The 24624-nt window shown below is 45.0% G+C and overlaps 1 protein-coding gene across 1 annotated transcript in view; it reads right to left on the reverse strand.

Annotated features, from left to right (window-relative positions):
* pcxb (pyruvate carboxylase b) overlaps nucleotides 1-24624 on the reverse strand; it is a 73017-nt gene that overhangs the window by 10518 nt on the left and 37875 nt on the right. Inside the window, exon 10 of the mRNA XM_076086911.1 lies at nucleotides 14947-15065. Within this exon, the coding sequence (XP_075943026.1) occupies nucleotides 14947-15065 (119 nt within the window). The remainder of the gene's footprint in view (nucleotides 1-14946; nucleotides 15066-24624) is intronic.

Below are 24624 nucleotides of genomic sequence, written 5' to 3' on the forward strand. Positions count from 1 at the left end.
GATTTGAGATCGCTGCCCGAGGTGTGACCTTTAAAGTTTCAGCCGCGTATAGGAAGCAGATTTACGTTTGACTTGTGTCTCGCGCCTGCGCCGTGTTTCAAGGCCTTCTCGGGGATCCAGCGTGAGTGAGCGCTCTAACACACGAGGTGTAGATCAGTGGGTAAAATTGATGTGCCGGGGTGCGTTCGAAGACACCATGCTGGTTGATTAAACTTAGATATTGACCCAGTGTCAGTCAACGACATCGACTGTGTCGGTGCTCCTGTTTCTGCGAGCAAAAGCCCACCACACAGCAGCATTCATGTGATGTTCTTGTGACCTTGCAGAGTATCATGTACTGTAGATGTGGGTACTTGAACAAATCAAGTTGTCCTTGTAGCACTTGTTCTTTACTGTAGGGACTGAAATGTTATTCTCAACCCATAATTCATCATCACTCATTAACTGCTTCCACAATTAGTAAGTTAATCAGCTGCAATGTTCAAACTTGATCATTTTTTGGTACTGGGGTATTTGTCTGCCTCCGAAAACTAGAAAGATTAGTGGTTTGGCAATTTGTTCAAATTTAAGAAAAACAAAAGTTTAGAAATATACTTCAGCAATCACACGGAACTACATTTGAAAGAAAATAACCAATTACTTGCCGGCCCTCAAGATCAGGTGAACTACATCACAGTTAGAGGTCCGTTCAAGTCTGGATTGTAATTTTAAAGGATGACATTTATGTGGATCACAAGTCTGCAAGAAGGTCCACAAACGACAACTCAACACAACTCTCGATTGCACAGCAGTACACACAGTACACACACACACACACAAAAAATAAATAAATAATATGCAAAAGCCAACATGGGCCTCATAAAATGCAATCCAAGTTCTCTCACTCGGAAAATTGCACAGTGGAAGTCACAAACAGAGAAAGAGAGAGGGAGGCCAGATAAATAAGACACACACACACACACACGCAGTTAAAAATGCATCAGCAAACACACTGCACATTTTGGCACACCCACAGAAAAATATCCAACAAGCAGGGCATACAAGGAACACAACATGTCTGTTATGTACACGAGCACACACACACACATGGAGATAGATATGCAAACATAGAGACGCAAGCCCTTGAGTCACAGACCGGCCCCGGATAACCGGGAAAAGTGTCAAATATGAGCTGTGGCGGAACAAAATGGAGGCAACAATGAAGACGGAGTGAAGCTGGGAGGAAGAGAAATGGCACGCAATGAACACAATGTGAAGGAGAAGAACGAGGGGAGCAGGACAAATACTGAGGGAAGCACAAGTACAGGAGTTAGCCGAGAGGAAGAACTATGAAGGCAAATCACTGTCAAAATCCGAGAGCGCAAATCAAACAGCCGCGCGCGTATTTTACTTTGACAAGCGTTTTTACATCACTCCGCGAGCAAAAGTCGCTCGCGAGTAGTTTTTCTTGTTGACAGTAAGGGGGCGGACCCAGTCTCCATTGTATCTCTGCATCCAATTGGTTACAATCCTCGTCTTTGGATAGGCCGGATGTCACTCTGACATCATTTTGCTTATGCGAGAGTAAATATTTGCTCGTGGAATGATGTAAAAGCGTTGTCAAAGTAAAATACGCGCGCGGCTGTTTATTTGCGCGCGCGGATCTCATTTGCGCTCTCGGATTTTGAGAGTGATTTACCTTCATAAAGAACAGAGAACCGGCAAAGACATAACTCAATTCAGCCCCGCTGCAGATAACTAAAGAGAATTAGGCTCAGTATGTGCGCAAAGTATTTGTACGACAATGTTCTTGCTCCGACAAATTAAACTTTAAAGGCAAACTAGAGAAGAGGGGGTGAGACAAGTTGTGTAGAGAGAAGAGTAGGACGATACAGTATGAGAGGAAACAAGGACAGACAAGAGGCAGACAAATAAAAGGCGGTAAGAAAGAGAATAAAGCATACTCATTGCTCATGCACTGCAGGGAACCAATTAAACACAAGTCGAGTTAATTGTGAAGCCCTGAGTCTCAACAATCGTCTGAAATTACACATTTTGTAATTGTAAAATATAAAGTCATCAAATCTGAAATGTGAATGCTGACTGACGAGGGTTACAAAGACAGATAATAATAATAATTTATTATAATAAACCAACAGTTCCTTCGTCTGCTGAACTTTGTAGCCCCGAGCCCATCGGTTCCTACGGAGGACTTGGAGCTTTAAAAACAGGTCACAGATATATCCTTTCATTTAAAAAAAAAATAATAATAAATAGGAAATGTCCTAACACAGCTGGGGATTGCAGTTTTTAGCATGTCAGTAAACAGTGCATTTGCTGTGGACTATTTCCAGCCGCAGGTTGATGCATATCTGACGATCCAGTATGTATTACAGGGGGACAGACAAAACAAAGAGAAGTCTCTACTATCATCATAGCGAAGGAAGACGTCACCCTACGGCTGTGTGGCTCGTGATGTTTTACTAATAGTAAGACTCACATTAAACAAGCAATAACTGTCAGCAGGATCAACTGGTCTTGGTTTATAGGATTTGTTGACGTCAGCCTCGTATATATATATATACGATTCTCTGTAACTCTGCATGAAGGATTCACAGAAAAACAGACGTACGCTTTCATGGAAACACGCTCGCGCACACTGATGCATTCAGGGACCTTTGCAAATGATTACCGATACATGTTAAACATAGTGACACATTTACATATATACTGCAGCGCAACTCACTGCTTTTCATTTACAGGTTTTACACAAATAAACCATGCCACATGGAGCCACTGGGTCTTCCTCTTCATACATCTAAGCTCAGCAGGAAACCATATTAATTAAACCCTACGCAGACTGCGGCTGAGTCTTTAATGCATGAACGTATACGAGTCTCTCCTCAAACCCGGTCCGGGAGAAAGAGGGGCACACGATGTCATTTAGAGACATTCAGAATGTCCTTGTCAAAGACAGGCAGGCCTGCTGAGTGCGGGACAGCAACGGGCAAAGCCTCCTTAACGTCTAGCCGGGGAGGGATTTCGTCTGTCATTCCCCCCCATTGTATTCCACTCACATCTCTCTGACTCAAAGGCTGGTGAATCATTCGAATGCAAGCGGCGCGCTGGCATCCCGTCGGTGTGTGGGATAGTGACAACCTAACAATATTGACAAACACACGAGCGGGCGATTGGTCGATTCAAACAGACTGCGCTCCGGCACCTTTTTTTTTTTTTCTTCCTGCAGTGCTTCAGCGGGTCGACTGTACAGCGCGTCATCATGCAAAGTGGATCGTGGCCTGACAAAGATCCCTCGACGGCGCACTGGAGTCAGAAACGAAAGTGACATCTGTATTAGCGAGTCTTCAGCGAGATCCAAGCAGCTCTTGCTGCTCCTCTTTGGAGGCAGACTTGACATTTGAAGTTAGGATTCACTTCTTCTGTTTTCAGCGAGGGGGCAGACTAATGTATCCCCCCCGTCTGCTGCTATCCCCAAATACACATCTGTCCCAGGGCCTTCCCCGTGATCCACCACCTTTTGATTCTCAATCCTCTGGGTTTTTTTCGTCTTTGATACGACTTAGCTGGGAAGCCCCGAGGCCTGCGGGGGAAAAGGCTTAGGAGGAATCCAAAAGGGGATTACTAAACGGAACGTATGGAAATTACACTCTAATTTATCATTTAGGTCATGGTAATTCATGCAAATTAGGATTTCATTAATTCCGGCCTTGGGTTTAAATGGCGTTTCTCTTCTGGGGGTGCGCAGTTTTGTCAGGATCACGTCAGTGTGGTGGTGGCACAGGAAACAGAGTCTCATATGAAACCTCAACAGAAAAGGTCATGGCCATTGAAACATGTTAGCATTTAGCTCATAGCAACGCTGTGCACGGAGCTGCTGCTGTGCTGCAGCATGGCGGTGGACGCCAAGACTTGTTTAGATATTATTAGGACTAAGAATGTCCCAACGTGTCCTACTCTATGACCCTGGAACACTCACACTCTATCCGTTCATATTCAGATATTTGTGATGGGGTTTTTCATAAAAGTTGTCCCAGCACATGTTTAATACACTCAAGGGCAAATTGATGGAATTTCTGCGCAGCTTACCTTTTTATGAAAATGAACAGTTTGTGACATGCCTAGCTACAGTGAGACATGTAGTGACTGCCAACAGTGTTCAAAGGGATGAATAAGTGAAATTGTTTTCTATCTCTTTGCATTTTGCCGTTTCGTGCGTCACAGCAAATGGCAACTAACAATTTTCTCCATTCATAGAATGATGACTAATTGTCCCCGTCTGATGACTAATTGTCCCCGTCTGATGACTAATTGTCCCCATCTGCGGGATCCAACTGTACAGCGCGAGTCCAGTAAATGTCACCTTAAAGAGTAAGAGAGTAAAGTTTGGCCCTGTGCATTACGGAAAACAAACATTTCATACAACCAGTAACGATGACTGCTGTGATTATAATCATGATGAGCATCCTTCCCATTATCATAAATAGCCTCAACACTCTCTCGCAAATTAGAAGCTCTCCTGGTGTCTGGGGGGGGGGACACACACACACACACACACACACACACACACACACACACACACACACACACACACACACACACACACACACACACACACACACACACACACACACACACACACACACACACACACACACACACACACACACACACACACACACACACACCTCATTCTTATTCATCTGCTTACTTCTCAATCACTCACTGTACGCTTCACTGCACAATTATAATCACCTTAAAATGATTTTGACGTGCTCACAAAACCAAACAAAACTCCTGAGTGCCCGCGCACACACACACACATACACACACGCTCAGGCGTACACTGTAACACACACAAATGGCTAAATGCTGGGTTCAGTTGTACAGCGCAGTGCTTACAGACGGAACGTATACACAAAACATTGAAGCATACTGTAATGTAAAGGCTGATTCAGGTCGCACACATACAGTTACAAGTATTAGAAGCATTATCGAGCTCATTGCAGAGTGCGCAGGCATGTCGTCCATGCAGCTCAGCTGGATTATCTTGTCAATGGTTATTTTACACACACACACACACGCACGCACGCACGCACGCACACGCGTGTACAGACACCCTGTATGCGGAGGAGGAGATGCGGATTGTTTACTGCCGCATGCGTTTCCTTGAGGTCGAGAGAAAGAACAGGAGCATGCAGGGAGGAGGAGGAGGAGGAGGAGGTGGAGGGGTGTGGGATAAAGAATTCAATAAGCCATGAGCTAAATAAATAAATGAAATGTAAGGGAGGGAAAGTCCAGAGGAGCAGCGAGCAGGAGGAGAGAGGTTAAGAGAGGATAAGCAGAAGGTGGAAGGGAGGATGCCGAACAATAGAAAGAAGAGAAGGTGAAGGACAAGGTAGTATGGAGGGTAGGAAAGGATGCTGGCAATGTTTCAAACAAGCACACATGTAGTTTTAAAGCAAGCTAATCATCAACTAATGTATATTAGTACCGAGTTGACCTTTTCCCTTGAATATCTTTTCATACTTTGCTCTGCCAAGAAAACATGAATAAGTGCGAAAGGGTCACGAGAAACCGGAGGGGGGGGAATAATCGCTGATGTGGCAGCAACTCCCACGTTCAAAGAGGAAATCTAAAGCATGAGCGCACAGAGAGAGAGAGCTGGAGACGCTGGCTGCTGCATCCGACGTTCAACGAGGAGGGAAACCAAAGGGAAGGCAGATTAAGAGAGACGCGATGAAATGTGGAGTAAAAAAAAAAAAAAAAGAAGGAGGAATCACAAAGAGAGGAGAAAGAGAAGCTCCGTGACAAACTGAGGGATGGAGACAAGGCCTTACAATGCAACACCTCATGTGGTTTCACAGTCCACTGTGGACTCAAACATATCTAACCGACGCAGGCCTCTAACTTTTGGTCCGGCTCGGCTGCGGCGCTTTTATTCCTCCTGCGGCTCCGGGTCGCTCCGCATCTTCTTTCTATTCACCTTGTGTGTCTTCCCCCCCGTTTGTCAGACCCCTCCGTCAATTAACGCGAGGCATTGTTTCTGTCCGACTTTCTCGCTCGCGCTCCCTCACTCTTTCACCAGCCTGATGAAGATGGAGAGGGGTCATTTAAGACTAATTAGCGGCGTAAACAGACAAATAACCAGGTGCAGCGCAGCCATTTTCTCTCAGGCCCCTTGTATATTAATGCGTGTGCACGCGCCCACATCCACACGCTAAAGAGGCCGAGACAATGGGTGTTGCTGTCTGTCTGTCTGTCTGTCTGTCTGTCTCACACACACGTACCAAAAGCAATAAAGCCCAAAACAATGCTCACTCAGTTTCTTTGACGCAGATCGTAAAAATATGTCTCCGCATACACTAATTCTCTCCTCTTGTCTGCAGTGTTTTTTTTTTTAAAAGACACAATATTGTTGCAGCACCAAACATTATGGCAGCTTCTTTATCTGCTCATCTGGTTGTTGCGTCTCACAGATAAATGCAATGAAGGCATCTCTCTAAAGAACCGCCTCTCTCTCACACACACACACACACACACTCACACACACACACACACACACACACACACACACAAATGCATTTTCCAAACAGCAATATTACACGGCAGGCTATTCACTCGCCTCATACCAAAGATGTAATGATAGGAAATCACAGTATTAAAACATGAAGCATGAGACAATATCAAGTCCAAACTGTTCCACGCTTACAGTGAACACTGCGCAGTCATTTCCGGGGAATTTGTCTGACATCACTAACACAAAGCAGAGGTAATGACTTTCTTTTTTTTATTATAATTTGAATTAGAGATATGATCGTCTCAGTGTGATCAAGTCTCACTATGTTGGATTTCACACAGTGCATTTGATGCGATCACCATTCGGACGCTCGATACTACGCCGCTACAGCGATCGCTGCCGGGTCGTCGATACGAAGCGATTAACCTGAAATTATTCAAACGTGACATTTAATCACAGTCAATGTGGGCCTACATGAAAAGGTTTATTATCTGCCCTTCAGAGGTACCGTTTTATTGTGCGGCGGTGTGAATACAGATCACCCGTTGAAGTCTTTCATCAGTCCGTCAATACAGCATCTGCACGCTATTGGATTTCTGTTGTGAAATGAGCACGGGCCAGCCACTGTCACCCTGTGATGGATTTGATTTTGATGCACTTTGTATACCTTAGAGGGTTTGTTTTCAATACTGTGCTGATTGTCCATGGGAACATGTTATTTAGTGCAGTGGAGGAGGGGGGGGGGGGGGGGGGGGGGGGGGGGTGTTATTGTCTTTTCCTGTGGGTTAAAAGCTGCTTCAGAGGAATTTCTTCCTCCTGCCAAGAATGGAAACAAACTGGAGCCGAGATAAAGATGCTGAACAAAATATCGTGGCTTCAATCCATAACTTCCTTCGTCTGTCCTCAAAAACCCTCGTCAGTCAAATTGTGTTGCTGCCATCCATTACTGGAGTTAGTAGATCATGTCACGTCACTCTTGTTTAGAAACATAATACACACAAGTGCCCACGACCTGCTATAGCTCAGCATGTGCCCATATCAGCAGAAACAGTGTGCAAACCCCCTCTATACTGTGCTGTGTGAGGCGCACGCATGGATTGAAAGGTACACTGCTCTGGTGAGCTGGCGGGTATGGACTTTGATGTCAACATCAAGAGCCAAGTCCTTTTATTGGAGTGGCCAGATAGCGCTGAGGGAGACTTTTGCTTTTGCTGTTTGGTGGGAACAACGTCAAAGGAATGGTGAGCGGGCCCGGCAGAGTCTTGCAGCGTTGCTCGAGATTACTGCAGAGAGAAATGAGCGACTTTGCGGCAGCTGTTGTCGGAAGAAACTGCAAACACAATTTTGTGCACAGCTTAGGGCTATTCTGCAGTTCATTGACGAAGCCTGTGGCATTTGAAAAAGGCTAGTTAGTGCGCCCCTGAGTTTAGCTTGTTTTGTCACGCGTTTGTTTTCTGTATCATCGCCGTAAAGAAAATATCTCTTAATCATTGAAGTATGCAAGGATCAGAAGACAAAATGATCTTTGAAGCTCAACTTTCAAGAGTCATCACTAATAACTGTCAACATCTAAAGCACTACATTGAATCAGATTCCATTAAAAGATGTAATTACCTGAGCATTAACGAGACGCAGCGATCGAATAGCTGCTGATTAAAACCGCCCGTTTTTGAATCTGATCGGCCTTGACCGGTTTACTGCCGCTAACAGAAATTCCATTGACTTTGCATTATGATGTGTTCAAGCTCTATTCAGTTCAAATTACTATTTGGTAAATTAGAAAACTATCAAATGTAATCTTGGGAAATGGAGTTTGAATAACTTGAATGAATGAAGGAGACGTTCTCACAGATCCAATCGGTGCATCTGCTTTAATGTCAGCAGCTGTTGAGCATTTCCTGTATTGGTCAGTAGCCACGAGTCTGTGCGGCTACAGCAGCTGGACGAGTAGGAATGTTTGTCCATGTTGAACATGGCAGCCAGTGCTTCCTGTGTTCCCAAAAAAATCCATAAATCAAAGGGTCGGTTTAAGGCATTAAGAGTCGAGACATGGTTCGGGTTAAGCTTAGGAATTGTTTGCTGAGATTTTAATAAATGGAGCTTGATGGGGCGATGCACAGCCTGGACGAACGCGCTGCCTGAGAAATGAACAGACTTTGGGGGGAAAAGACGTTAACGTGGTTGGCTTGTCCGTGTTTTTGACGAGATATTATGGAGGAAAAACTGGGCAGATCTGCAAATGATCTCGGGTGTGATGGTGGACCGCATCTGAGAGTCTCGTCCCTCACATGTGTACACATGGCCCAACACTCTTCAGCATAAAGCCACACACACAGCATGAGCCGGGGGTATAATCACACCACTTCAGGATGATCATAAGGACTCCTGTCCACCAATCTAACAAAATTTGCAACGTCCCCCCTGACGGCAACAGGCACACACACACACACACACACTAGCAGAATGCACGCTGCCACTCAGCGGCACACACTCAACGCACAAAGGACAGATCGTTTACAGCTAAATTATGGACAAATTGAACCTTGAGAGAGGAGAAGTTCAAAGGCAGAACTGGAGTTGAATGCAGAGGCGGGCTCATCCCTTTCAGACGGTTGAGCCTCACACACACACACACACACACACACACACACACACACACACACACACACACACACACACACACACACACACACACACACACACACACACACACACACACACACACACACACACACACACACACACACACACACACACACACACACACACACACACACACACACACACACGGTGTGCCTCCCAGACAAAATATATCTTTTACATGCATTTCACAATGCGTCAGTTGCTTATACATCCAGACAGACAGAATTGCCTCTATTGTGCAGGAATTCTGTGAGGCAGGAAGAGCGATGAAAAGGTATTCGGATAATGTTTTTTGTCCTTGAGCAACTGTGTTTGTGTCTACGTTGAGACCTTTGGACATCAAATGTTTGGGGGCGTATTTTATGTATGCCTCTGTGAATAAGAGTGTGTGTGTGTGTGTGTGTGTGTGTATGTGTGTGTGGGAGCATCCATTCTGATTATAGATTGTGCTATTCCGCCTCCTCACCGACACTTGAATATGCACCCATTTACCACGTCAAAGCAATATTGAGAGAAGGTGGAGGGAGAAGAAACGGTACCAGTGAAGAAGAAGGAGGAGGGACAGTGGCAGGGGAGAGGATGAGGAGGAAAGGTGGGAGGACATAAGGAAAAATAAATGTTTATGTTAAGATGGTTTGGTGTAAAGTTTAAGGTGTTAAGTTGAGACAAAAGGCAGTTTGTGTTTTGGAGTCAGAGCTCGACTACAACGGTATCGGCAACATTACCACAGATTCCTATCTGTCTCATACCTGAGTCGATATGAAGGTACAGCAGTCAGCTCTGATCTCAGTGTCTCATAATCATACACAGGAGGGAAATGTGGGGCTGCAGCCCACATTTTGCAATGCACACTAATTGGCTAGAGTATGTACAACATAATAGTCTTTATAGTAATGTTCTCTGGTGTACAAGAAAACATATATTACTGTTTAATACCAACAAGACATTATGCAATACCAGCGCCATCAGATGTTTATCGAACTGCAACTTTAAGACACACGTAGTGAGACCCCATTCGCTAATCAAAGCAAGTGCCTTCCACCTGTACGAACGCATGAAAGGATGGCGCAAGAGGGACAGACGGAGGCGGAGAGTGACGAGACGGCAGGTGGAGAGAGGGCAGGTGGAGGGAGCGAGTGCTAAGAAGGGCAAGCTCATAAAGGGACAAAGGAAAGATGAAGAGTGGACGAGGCAAAGGTGAGGTAGAGGACACAGAGAAGGAGAGATGAATGAATCGACGGGGGGGGGGGATGAATGTGAACGAGAGGAATAGATGACAAAGATGAGACGGATGGAGGAAAGAGACCCAGACGGAGTGATGGGAGTGACGGAGTGAGCAGTCGACACAGAGACGGAGAAACTGACGGGGCTGAAAGGACGGGCGGGGGGGGGGGGGGGGAAGAGAGAGAACAGGAGGCAATGGTGCGAGGACGAGAGAGCATGTGGGGGGGAGGACAGAGGTGTCGAGACGGATGCAGTAAGTCAGCTGAGGACAGACAGATGAAGGGGAGAACCTGAGGGAGAAATGAAGGACGAGATGGAAGAAGGGATGGATTAAGGAGAGAGAGAGAGAGAGAGGGGACTTTGATATATGAGCAAGTGTTACATTGACCCCTCACCACAGACAGCACCTAGTGACAGTTAGTTCAAACTGCATATCAAGCACGCACACACACACACACACACACACACACACACACACACACACACACACACACACACACACACACACACACACACACACACACACACACACACACACACACACACACACACACACACACACACACACACACACACACACACACACACCTCTCAAAGTGAGGGGGATCTGTTCCAGAGAGCATCTAATTGAGGGGAAAACAAGGCTAAGTGCCCATTGACAGGTGGCGCTAACATGCGATCTGTATCCGGATAATTTCATTTGATCACAGCCCTTTGCGTTTAAACCTGGTATTAAAGTGACCAGAAGGAACTTTTTAACTGATAATGAAACGGTCTCGGACAGATTCACAGCACACGGGCTCGCCTGCGGGGGCCTCCGGCAGCCCGCGACCTGCTGATGGAGCTCCGGTAGCTCCTCCATCCGGCCAGGAGCAGAGGGAAGGGGAGGCCCGGGAGAACCAGGAACAGGACTACGTGAAGCTAAGTGTCAGACCCCGCTGCAGTAAAATGAAACACACTACCGTGTTTGTCCACAGGGGGTCGCCAAAAACCACACAAAAAGAAAGTTGCTTGTAGTAGTTTTAAGCGTTCTCTCGATCGCTTCTTACAGAGGTAGAACAAAGTCGTCATTGTTCGAATCACACGGAAGTCTCAAGTCTTGGCTAACAAGTCCCAAGTCGCGCATCAGGACCAACAAGTCCAGAGTCACGTCATAAGTCAAGTCCAAAGCTTTGCGTTTCAAGTCGTCATGCGACAAAGTCAATGGAGCGGATGATGATTTCAGCCGGTGGGGAACATGAACATCTGTACGAAATGTCACGGCAATCCAGTAGTTGCGCAGACATTTTACTCTGAACCAAAAAGAAATGTCAATCTGGCTTAAATCAAGAGAGGTGAGAAAGAAAGAGTAAGAAGAAAGACCAACAAGGATAAGAAGGGAGGGAGGCTAAGAAAAGGACAATACGCTATGCATTCACAGCAAGGGGGAGAGTGGGAAATAACTTCCAAACGACACATCTCAAACAAATAAATCAGGGCTGAAGGAGTGAAGAATGAACAACAAGTTAAGGGAGTGCTGGAGAGGCTGAACGGGTGTTTTGAATCCAGTTACTCAGACACACGCTAAAGGTAGGCTTCCTGTCATGGCCGCCAGTGGAGATGCATGCAAAAAACATTGCATTCGGATGTATGCGGCACAAGGGAAGGAGGAGGAAAAAGCGATGGAGATAGAATGAGGATAAAACACAAAAGCAGCCACGGCTCAACTGCAGCCAGAGTTGAGGAGGCGAGCATAAATCGAACCGGGAATGATTGATGAGGAAGGAATTACGCAGGAGAGATGAAAAGTGATGATAGACGGTGAGGGTTGGAGAGTCGGGGAATGAACGGCTCGGTATGAAAAAAATACCTCGCTGACAAGTCCATTAGTAACACGGTCGGTTTCAAACCCCCAACAAACAAGAATGAATGTGCTCACACCTCAGAGATTGGGAGTGCAGCCGCGTGAAACGGAAAAGCTGAGAGACTAATGGCTCGAACGTTCAAATAAAACCACAATACAGTCATTTGCACTGGAATGGAATACTTGTCGCCGTACACGTCCCCTTCCATTTAGACTGATGCATGTTGAGTTTCCGCTGGAAAGACTCGTTCTCTTTAGAGCTCGGGCCTGAAGTGAAAGCTGCGCAAATTGAAAGTGTTGCTCGTCACAGCCGAAACTTTCGACGTGCGCCCAAATTAGAGTAATTACTGCACTCCTGCCACTTTCAAATGACCCTAATTCCCCCCAAAAAATGTCAGATTTCCTCAGGACAAAGAGGATGTGACAAAGGAGCGGTAGGGGATCTGTAGCGAAGACTTTCTTTCAGCTTATTGTCTCACTCACGGGAGCACAGCGAGGCGAGCGCGTCCCTGAGTGTGTCCTTGCAGACAAGAGCTGGTTCACTATGAAGGAAAGGCGCATGAAGAGGAGGAGTAGGCGGAGGTGCAAAGTCAAGATACTTCCCATCTCATTTCCTCCTCACAGATAATCAAGCGTGACATTCTTGGTGAGTCGCAAGATGAAAACGTTACAGCGCGATATTGCCCGAGTTCTTCAGCGTCCTTTATCCTCCATTTATCCTCCATTTCAGCCCTTTTTCCATTTTTAAATGTATTAAATATGACAACGCATTTGATAACGGTGATAGAAAAGAAGGGCCATTCTGGGAGGTTTACATTTGAGATTATCTGCTCTGTGGACATGAAATACATGATTTATGATAGTTAAATATCACATTTTCCTCCGACATTATTGCTTCCCCCAAAAAATAAAAAACCCACAGTAGAACTAAGCACATTTTAATGTTTCATAGAGCGAGATAAGAGTAAAGAAACGGAGAATTAAAGACACAAAAATCATGCTGGAAAAATATAAATAGATTTAGAAAAACCTTTGAATGGATTAAAAAGAGAGATAACACAGTGATGTGTAAAGCTAAATGATAAAAACGATGATACGTTTATATCCGCCATACAAAGCACCAATCGTGGCTGGATACACGAGTCTTGATTTGCTTTAATGATACTACATAAAGCAAATATATATATAAAAAAACACTTCCACCTTTTTTATGTCTGATATTTATTGCAGAGTTGCTTTGAGGAAGAAAATGGAAATTTTGTTCGGCCCCAATGTTTATGAGAAGCACTGAAAGTACAAGTAAACCACACACACACACACACACACACACACACACACACACACACACACACACACACACACACACACACACACACACACACACACACACACACACACACACACACACACACACACACACACACACACACACACACACACACACACACACACACACACACACACACACGAGGGGCGTTAATCCGCCAACAATTGGGATAATAACATGTTTCCTTATCTGCCACCTCTGTGTCAAGACCAAGTATGGAGCAAGTGTGTGAATGCACAACTTTTTAAACTCGAATGAAGAACATATGGCAGGTGTACATACTCCTATAAAAATCAAGAAAACTGCAGCCCTACAAAGAATAAAGAAAGAAATAAAAGACCTAAATTATATTAATGACACATTTTATTGCCGTCGCATTTCTCTTTCGGATCTTTATTATCACATTAGCCACATTTTTAAAGGAAAAGTGAAGATTTAAGACCTTAACTGACAGGATATACTTAAAAAGTGGACACCACTTTAATCAAAATAACACAAATTAACGGTTTGGGGAAACTAAATTGACTTTTTTTTGTTGCGAGCGGTGGTTGTTTGACTTAATGATCGCCGGGACGTCACTGTTTCACTGATGTAGTTCACCGTGATGCGACACAAATACAGCGAGATGAATGAAGCGCTTCTTTGTTTTCTTTTCTCTCTCACACAGAGACGGAGAGACGGAAGAGATGAAAGAAGCCAAACAACAGACTGATTGAGACGGCGAGCGAGTGCGGCTCACAAAATGATCAGTCATGTTTGGTTGCCATAGGAACAGGTGCCATCATTCCCCCCCCCCCCCCCCGCCTATAACTTCCTATTAGTTGCACTGATGTGTTAGTCTGTCAGCGTAATTCATAAATTGGGCTAATTATGCAGGGAATCCAATATAAATTAGCGTAATTGTAGCTTTCTGGTGTGTCTGGAGGGCCTTTATACTTGTACCTGTGTGTGTTTTTGTGTTTATATCTAGAGTGTGTGTATTAGTTTGAGACCCATCTGTGTGGTTTCAGCCGAGCAAATCTCACAGGTCATCAGCGAAGCGGGATGCTATTTATATCGTTCACTATTCTCTCTCTCTCTCTGCTTCACTGCCATCGTCTCTCGCCCTCTCTCGGACCTCATCGCTCTGCTTTTCTCTTCACTGATCCCACCTGTTCTGGCTCTCTTCTCCCCCCCCCCTCGTCTTCTCAACTGTGCCCACACCTCTACACCTCCGACCTTCACTCTCTCCATTTCAGCAACTTTTCAGAGTGGGAGGCGTCTAAAACACCTCGACGCTGCAGCACCTGTCTGTGGACAGATGACACCAAACAAACGCACGCAAAGTGACAACCGCCGCGACCATTCCAGCTGCCCACCTGCCACCCGCGCTTGTAAACATCTGCTACTTACTCGGTGATTTCTTCGGTGACCGTGTGCTCGACCTGGAGGCGAGAGTTGACTTCAATGAAGAAGTGTTTGTTGTTTCTGTCGACCAGGAACTCCACGGTCCCCGCGTTCTCGTAGCCCACCTGCAACAGAAAAAGGACAAAATAATGAAAACAACATGAGCAGAAAGCAGTTTTACAGCTCTGAATTATCTAAGTAATGATGTTAGCTGTGTAAACACTCAAGAAGGAGCACTCACTCATCTTAATGAGCCATGAAACCGAAAGAACAAAGAAAAAAACCTGTCTTGTCTCCATGCAAATAGGACTACATAAAAATAAGCTTTGTGTTTTATTTGTATGGAGGGAAAAGGGCATTTCTCATCATTTCCCTGCACTGCAATAATTATATCATCAATCAAACAGGATTTATTGAAAACTCATCCTCATAAAAGCCCGTTTTCACAATCGGAATCACAATCGGTGTCGGGTACAATAAATGTTCAGGAGTTTGTCTCGTCGGTGTTGCTGCAGAGACGATGACATGTCCTCTAAAGACTGGGCCTGACACGCATGCGTCAATAGACATAGGGCTATACTGTAAAATATATATATATATATATATATATATATATATATATATATATATATATATATATATATATATATATATATATAGCGTGGACAGATAAAGAAATGGTTAAATTACACTACACATCTTGCGATCGTATCGCACCAGCCGCGGCGCCACAATGGGGCCTGGGGCGTAAAGTGAGACCCCATCTTGCCGCGATGACTCACTCACGGACTCACGAGGTGAAAACAACACCAGCGTTGCCGTCGCATCCGGTTAACGTGAAGAAACAGAATCACAGGGAGCTGAAAGAATGCGCTAACATATGAAGACATAAATGTGGATCAGAGCACACATATCTGCAAAATGCTCACACTGAACGCATCCCCGACCTCAATGCGTTTATTTTGGTTGTCAGTTTGTGACGACTCTCAATCCCGGACTTACCGTTTTTTCTCTTTTTGGAAAAGAAATGTTCTTATTTTAATCGGCACTGCGGTGTGCAAATGTACCATTTAAAATGCAATGCAATGTTTTTTATACCCGTTTTATTACTTATTCTTCATTTAAGAGGCGATAACACATTATCTAGTCACCTCTTCAGGCATTATCCCTTTTGGTTTTAATTACACACGTTCATCATGTACCGACGACTGGACATTTCCATTTAGATTTCAGTATCCGTTTGAACTTTTAATTATGGCTGTTAGTCATGGTTTCCCCCCCACACAGAGATATGATGCCGCACCTGCGTATGACAGTAATTTCAGAAAACTAAATAAATAAAAACTCACTATATAACCAGCTAGTGCGATTACTTTGCCTTGCTAAGATAGGATCACCTGAATGTGCTGATCTATGCTTTTCTGTGGGAAGTTGAACATGACATTCAGAGTAAAACATGGTAATTAGGAGGGAAAATGAGCATGTTGGTAGACCAACGCCAGCGCTTTCCATACTCATCCTTCAAAACTCCACTTTGGCTCGTCTCAGCTCAAGTTTAATTTTGCCCAGTGGGAGCTGCACGCAGAGTGCAATTGCCTTGTAAAAAGCTTTATAAATAAAACGTATCATTATTACCATTATAATTTTGAGACTGGGCGATTACACAGACGATTCAAGCGAAGCAGTCGGAATGGCGTTCCAAAGTTTTTCACCAATTTAACCAATCAGAGCAGCTCAAGTCGCTCAGATCAGATCCAGCCACAGCGCTGATTATTCCTGTAATCAGTCGCCATAATACCAAATAGAAGACGTTTCGAGCGAGGAAAACAACATCCAAAATGTTAGAATGAAATTAGAGGGCTGCAGGCAATCAAATCTCCAAAACACAAGCTGCACAACAGGAAGTCTAATTTACCCAGGAGGCGCAGATGTGAGCAACCCAAGAAAAGGCAACAGCACCACCTACATCTGTACACATCTAAAACCATTAGTTAGACGGACAGTTTTGTGCTTCCCTCCCTCTCTAGAATCAGACTGAAGTGAACAAACCGGGACGAAGTGAACGATCTCACAACTAATTCCTTCACACCAGTCCTCAAACAGAAAAATGCATGTTTAGTCTTTAATTGTTAAACCAGCTCAGTGCCTTCGGCGTTGCGTTCGTTTCCAACATTTGGCGAGCGTAAATGTCAAGACGATCAAACGGGCAGAGGAAGCGAGAGGGCTGGAGACAAAGATGGCCCTAAGCTAAAACTGCAGCAATTAGAATTTGGCAACTAAACAAAAAACGCACAACAACCTCAAAGAAACGTTGATGGAGATGCCGTTATAACGTAGAATCCATGATGCAGAATACACAGGCAACACCTGCTCGGAGCTCGTCAGCCTCTCATTAAGCCCATAGCTGGCCTAATTAAGCTTGTTGTAAAGAAAACTCTTCTCAGGAGGACATGAGAGACAGTTCTGGAGCGACGCGCGCACACGCCCACATGCAACACATGTAATAATATTTGCTGCAACCTTGTAAAACATCCGTGTAAAAATATTCAGAGACACTCAGCAGAGTTTCCTCTGCAGAGAGAGATTAATCCCATTTATGGCATCTGTAGCTCCCCACAGGTTTCACCAGAGAGACTCATTAGAGGGATCCCACACACACACACACACACCAATTAAACTGTATGAGCCACACACACACACAAACATACAGGAACATATACAAACACATAAAACCAACTAAGCCAAAACTCTGACAGCTACAATTACAATGCATGTGTGTGTGTGTGTGTGAGAGAGAGATACACAACCCTTGACCAGGGGAAAACAGTCAGGAATAAGAAAACACAATCTCTCTCTCACACACACACACAAATCCATATACATGTGTACTTATTATATAATATATATATGTCAACATACATACTTTACACAGACGCACACACACCGCTAACTTTTAGCCTGGGTTAACCTCTCTTTCCACCTTCTCTGTGTGCAGCCAGATGTCTCATTGCGCTTGTGTGTGCGTGATGACAAAACACATGCAGCTAGTACCCAAGGCCTCATTGATAAACTGGAAGCAGTGAGAGCCAGCTCCTGGCTCCACACACACACACACACACACACACACACAGCTCCATAGACTTTAATGAGCACACATGAATTCACATGCCTCACAGAGCCTCTCTCGCGCTCACACACGTCAAGTCAGTGAGTGAAGCAGCAGCCAGTGTAGCAGATTGAGCGGTCAGGGTTTCATAAGGTCTGACAGACAAGTCAATGGGCTGTATTAGCACAGGGTGCCGCACACACACATCCTACCGTACTACAGTATTTTTCTTTTTAAAAAGCATAATGTGCATTCATACGTTTAGCTCCCTGCAGCTGACCACAATGTGTGTGAGCGATTGTGCTTAAAGGAGCCCAGCGCTGATGAATGCGCACTGGTGTACGGCTTTGAATAGGAAGTGACAGAGACAGATAGCTGGTGCTGTGCGGCACAGAGAGAGAGCAAGAGAGTGAAACAAAGTGCATTAGGAACAGTTCAAGAGTAGCGGGAGAGGGAGGGAAAAAAAAAAGACAAAACATTGGAGGGAGGGAGGGAGATAAAGAAAGACTGATGGATGAATCAAATGAGGACAACCACAAAAGGAATCGCAGTGTTCGTTTAGGGGTGGAGAGGGAGAGAGGACAAAGAGACGTCCGGAGTGAAAGAGAGGATTAGATGGAGTAAATCAGGGAGGGAAAGAATAGCAGAGAGGTTCAGTGATGGAGGGACTTTTTCTCTCTCTCTCTCTCGCTCTCTCATATGCGTGCCATGTTATTACAGGATGTCAAAACTCGAATTCAATGAAGACTCTTTGACAGTTGGTGTTTTTCCCGCCGACATTGTTGATGTCTGAGGAGGAGACCGGTCAGTGCGGCAGCCGTCCACACGAAGTATAGGCATCGTGGGAGAAACTATTTGACTGAGCTCAACAGATTTCACTCCTGCCTGTAACAAGGTGAGGGTGCAGCAGGAACACAAACAGTATTGGGGAGAAAAGAAATAAGAATTCTGATTGTTCTTAAAAATCCAATAGTAGTCTCTGTTGCTGCCGACGGCAAGGTCAGAACTTACAGTCCTTCAAAATGAAGTAAAAAATGAAGGCGGGGGCAGTGAGATGATGAGGAGGAGTATTTTCTCAGAATATGTTAAGGCCAGAAATGCTGCTGCTGACCGCCGCATCTTCCACGGCCACGCGCTCGTCGAGTAATTATTTCCAGGAGGATAATTATCATGAAGCAGGTAGAGAAGATGATTCAGTAGCTGCCCACACAGGCCGACACCTCTGAGGTGGAACGTACAAAAGAGTGTCCCTGACAAGAGCTTGAATGGGATGATTGTGGCCTCATTTCAACGCAGAAAAAAAACAAACTGATGCCATTCAGTCTGGGAGAGACTGCAGGAATTTCAGCTTTTCTGAAAGCAAAGAACAGAACGCTGCCATACAGTAGCTGCATCTGATATTTCCCTTCGTACCTTTACACTTATGTATTGTTAGTTGAACGATACTACGCTGTTCCTACCAAAACCAGATTCTGAAGCATTTCGGCCTTGTTTACGTTACTGTAACATTAGCAGCACTTGATAAATGTGTGCCAGAGAATGGAGACGGAGCGCGTTTGAGTTTCAGAGTGCACTTGCAGCGCGTCCATTGCTGAGGGCCACTTCGCAATCGCCTTCCGTAACCCTGAAAAAGACGGAACAAGGCAGTTTTGAGGAAGTGCTCCCACTTTCCTTTTGTTTGCGTGGAGCTATGTTTTCTGCTGGCGCTGCACGTTGTCTAATCTTTATCTTCTTTGCCTAAGCTGAGTGATGTTTGGGATGTAAGCTGCACTGACTCTTGTAAGTGCAGCAACATCACCGATGTGATCCCACTTGGCTTCTGGAGCCTCGGCATCTTTGAATCAGCGACTTGTGATTAGCCTCAATGTGTCTCCACTGAGTGCCATGTTAATGGTGCAGAATAAAGACACATGAGGAAAAAGCATGTCATACATGACGCTGTGTTCCAGCCCACTTATATAACAGAGTGTCTTCCTTTTTCCTTAAACTCCATTGAGATGGTGTTTCTAGCGCAAAGGTGTGCATAGCACAGGTGTACTACTTTTTACTAACCACTAAAACATTGCGTCACGTTAGCTCCGACTAACTTTGCATGAGTCTCAGACCGCCAAAACGTTTTTATTCTGTGTCGAGCACCATATGTATTTGAGGGCCTTCCTGCAGCTTCATCTCTGCAAGGACACTGAGAATCCTAGCAGAGGCTTGGTGCTGAGCATGATGATTTCAGTCTTTGAACTCAAAGTGCGGAGACAAGTAACGACATAGAAAACTGGCTTTTGGTTAGCTATAGAGGGAAGAAATAGAGAAGCTTGCAAGATTTTCTTCTGGAGATTTTCAATTTAATTTAACAATGCTGGGGAAATAGTCAAATTCTACCAAAATACCACACGGACCCTCTCGGAGGTCACGCGGCCGGCACTGCACTTACATTCTGAAAAGGAAAATATGATTTCTCCTCAAGGTTGTTGCAGCCAGATTGCTATCACTACATGCAAATCCTGTGAGGAAATAAAAACAAACATTGACGATTCTCTGCACATCGCACATGAAGCCCACCAATTACTCCAGTCCCCTGCCATCTTCCCTCAATGTCCGCCAGCCAGAAAGCAGTGCATGCTGGGTCGTGAAATGTCCAGGGGGGCCGGTCGGAGTAATGCGGTACATGCTCCTCAGCTTGAGGTGCGATGTGCATCACGCAGCAGAGGGAACAAAACAAATCAATGGCACCATCGACGGTACTGACCTGTTAAATGGCTTCGTCTGGTGGTCACATTAGTGTGTGTGTGTGTGTGTGTGTGTGTGTGTGTGTGTGTGTGTGTGTGTGTGTGTGTGTGTGTGTGGGCAGTTTATTGCAGAGTGACTTTAAGAGCCAGTGGACTGACACCAGGAGTTTAAATTATTCTGTTACTTGACTTCATTGTTTTGAACCCGTAATCAAAGCTGTGGGTTTTTAAATACTTGTGAGGACATTGACTGTTGGGTATTTCAGCAAGGTGTCACAAGAAATAAACTGCATGGGGTTTTGTTCTGCTGTGTGGCACCCATCTGGTCAAGACAAACTTGAACTTTAGAAAGCCGCTTTGCATGAAGAGGTTCTCTTTATGACCAGCATGGACATGAGGAATGATGAAAGCAACCAATAATATTATAATAATAATAATAATAATAATATACGATACACACATGCCACATGTAACATGTCTTTTAAGGAATGCGCTGGTTTGCTTTAAAGCACCAAAACAAAATACCCCAAAACAAAGCTTCAGGCACAGCTCAGGGCTGGAATGAGTAAAACACAGATGGGTGGGGGGGGGGGGGGGGGGGAGAGATATCTCTACATCATAATTTTCAGTAAAGCCCAAAGGAGAACTGCACACAGTCACGAGGGGGAGGAGTCCTGCCGTCTTTATTACAGCGACAGAGTTTAACTGTAACTGTGGCCTTTATTTGGGAAAATAGTCGCTGCCATGAAAGAGGAGGCTGATCACATGAATTGTTTTTCTTTTTGTAAAATACACAAGGGTATCACAGTCTGTTTAACAAGGTGCTTCACACAGCAACTTTGTAAGGCGCATAGTCCCATCACCCAGCAGTTATTACATAACCAGATCCTACAGCACACCCCCCCCCCCCCCCCCCTCATCTAAACATCACCGCTGCTTCTTCCCATTAACTGGAGTTCACTTCTTCCCTTTTCTTTCATTTATTTCCTCTCTTGTGGGGATCGGAGTTAATCTGGTGCCAAGATACTCTGTAATCTGATCCAATTCCCTTTCAGGCTCGCAACACACACACAGACACACACACACACACACACAGAGACACACACACACACACACACACACAGAGACACAACCCTCATCCGACTCACTGTTGGTACAACACCAGAACAACACAAACACGCACTCAAACTCACAAATAGCTCAGCTTTCCGTGGTGCCACCTCTCTAATCCTTTTGCTGCGGGGAGCTGCCAAAGCAGCGGCGCTCACCTACCCGAGCGCACTACGCACATCCTGTAGAAAACAGACTAACGGCAGTAATGCGCACGTATCGCATATGTGCCTCGGAGGCACACAAAACACATGACCATAATGAACACAATCATGTGTGCGCACACACACACACACACACACACACACACACACACACACACACAGGCAGTCCCGTATGCGCCCACATGTTCATATTCATCCCAGCTGTAATGGGAAAGGAGCTTGACCAGAATCCCTCCATCCGTTTACACATTCATGTATTCATCCCTTCATCTCATATCTTCTGCAGGCTTTAAGTCCATCACTTATTTCTTTCCCCTCTTCAATCATGTTTTTCCACAGTCGTCGCTTCTACCCTCTTGTGATTAAGATTCAGGTCATCCTACCTCCTCCTCTCCATATATCCCGTTTTCCCACTCTTCCCGCTTCATTTTCATGCTGAAGGATTTGAGGATGTCTGGTCATCACATTTGTAATGGGAAAACAAACATATTGCAAATACTGCAGGAAAAGAAGCCGGGGATACAAAGTCTGAAACAACACATTGTCGCGTATTGTTAATATTCTGATGGGAGAGGTTTCACTCAAGAGGATCCTGCATCCAGACATTGAGACGGGATAAGACTCCCTCCTGAATCGATGCCGAAATTACCCCACGTGTGGAAGTGTTTGCTGAGCGTGATCATTAGTATCACATGATGCACGCTTAATAGCTTCTCAATTTGTGGACCAGAACTCCACAGCTTCGCTTAAAATGTGTTTGCAGCTGTGCGATAGTTAAATTTTGGCAATCTACGCTCTCTCCCTTGTTGCTTAAGCCGTCACAAAGTGTCCAAAGCGCAGCACACATTCGAATGAGGAAAGAAGAGCGTGCGCTGTATCTCATAATATGACTGACACACGACTAAGTCTTATTGGAAGACATCAGAATCTTTTGATAGATAGAAGATCTGTTCTGTTCTACTTAGATATTTCAGTCAGCACCAAAGTGGCAGATTGACATAAGCAACATGGCCGTCCCTACCAAGCACGGCTCGTAAAAATGAATTACTAAAGCTATAATAATCCCAATTATAGCGGATCCTCAAGCGTCTCAAAAAGTTCTTATTGGTAGAGTAGCTTTGTTATGTTTACCCGTGGCCTGAGAGGTCAGAGGTCAGACCCGGGGCCCCTCACTTGGAGGGATGCATCCTCACTCATTACACCACATAATACCAGCCGCCGTCTGTAAACCTTCAGTAGCTCGCAAAAATGGTAACCCCGTCTGAGGCGACCCGTATGTTCTACAAATAAACCACTTCTTTCTGAGGTGACAGCCACTCCCTCTCTCCTCACCGCGCTCTGATCCTTCCCTTAGCTTGTCTCCCTTCAGATGTTTCCCCCTCTCTTCCTCGACGCGGCTACATTTCAAAAGAGTTTGCCGCCTCTTCCGTAAGTGGCAGTTGGCCTCTGCTCCACTTTCAACACTCTTCTTTCTCTACTTCCAGGTTTGGCAAGCCTTCAGATAATACGTCTAGAAAAGTCTAGAAAGTAAAAGAAAAGAAAAAAGAGAGTCAAGAGTAAGGTCACGGATGGACAGATGGCAGAGCAGCGACGCATCGATGGGGCAGAGTGACAGGAAAGACAAAAAAAGAAGGGAGGAGATGAGGAAAGGTGGACGGTGAATGGAGCAGATGGCTGTAGGGGGGAAACGGAGACAAAGCAGGGAAACTACGAGGAGCAGGAGATTGAGAGAAAGACACGGAGATGAATAGAGAATGACCGAGAAGCAAAATCAAAGTACATCTCGATCTACAGCGAGGGAACCTGACGGCGTGTTTGTAGCAAGCCTGCGGATGAATAATGACCGAAACGTGTGACGTAAGAGTGAAGAAAGGACGGCCGATAAGAAGCAGCCGAGTCTAAAAGGTGTAGAGCTGCACGGTAACTGCAGACAAAGAACACATGGAGTGTGTGAGACGCTGGTGGATTCATGCGTCTAATCTTACTCGAGACATTTCACAGATTGTATTTTCTTTACGCATAAGAGATAGTAATAGAGGTATAAATATATTAGGCTGCACTTCAGGCATGTATTTTATCTCTCATTGTGCGTATTTAACTTACTTTACTTTACCTATATGCAACTGCATTCAGTGCAGTGAAAAAAAAAAGCTATCATATTTATGTACCGAGGTGCACGTCTAACAGGAAGTAAATGGACGTCATTTTTTTCTACTTGGGGATTATTTAAGGACTAAGAGCTAATCGGCCTACTTTTAATAAGAGGGCTGCTATAGAGCATCGGAATTGGCATAGAGCATCAGACAAAAAGTGTGTATGGCCATTAAAATGAATTTTAGATGCACTGATGGAGATTTGCAATAAACATTGTTGTGCGCTGCATTATTTCTGGGCTTTCAAGCCGCTATTTGCATGACAAACAAATCTGTAGCTGTAAGACAAACGCGTGCGCGTGTGTGTGACACATCAGCAGCGACATAAAAAGAATATATATCGTTCAGTCGATTTTTCTCACATTACAGACGGATCCTGGGGACCAAATGGAAGCTGCAAGGCCATCAGGCGGCAGCGTAATGGGAGT

The sequence above is a fragment of the Anarhichas minor genome, unplaced genomic scaffold (genome assembly GCF_050575085.1).
Source record: "Anarhichas minor isolate MPS153535 unplaced genomic scaffold, ASM5057508v1 ptg000009l, whole genome shotgun sequence".
In the NCBI taxonomy this organism is placed as follows: Eukaryota; Metazoa; Chordata; class Actinopteri; order Perciformes; family Anarhichadidae; genus Anarhichas; species Anarhichas minor.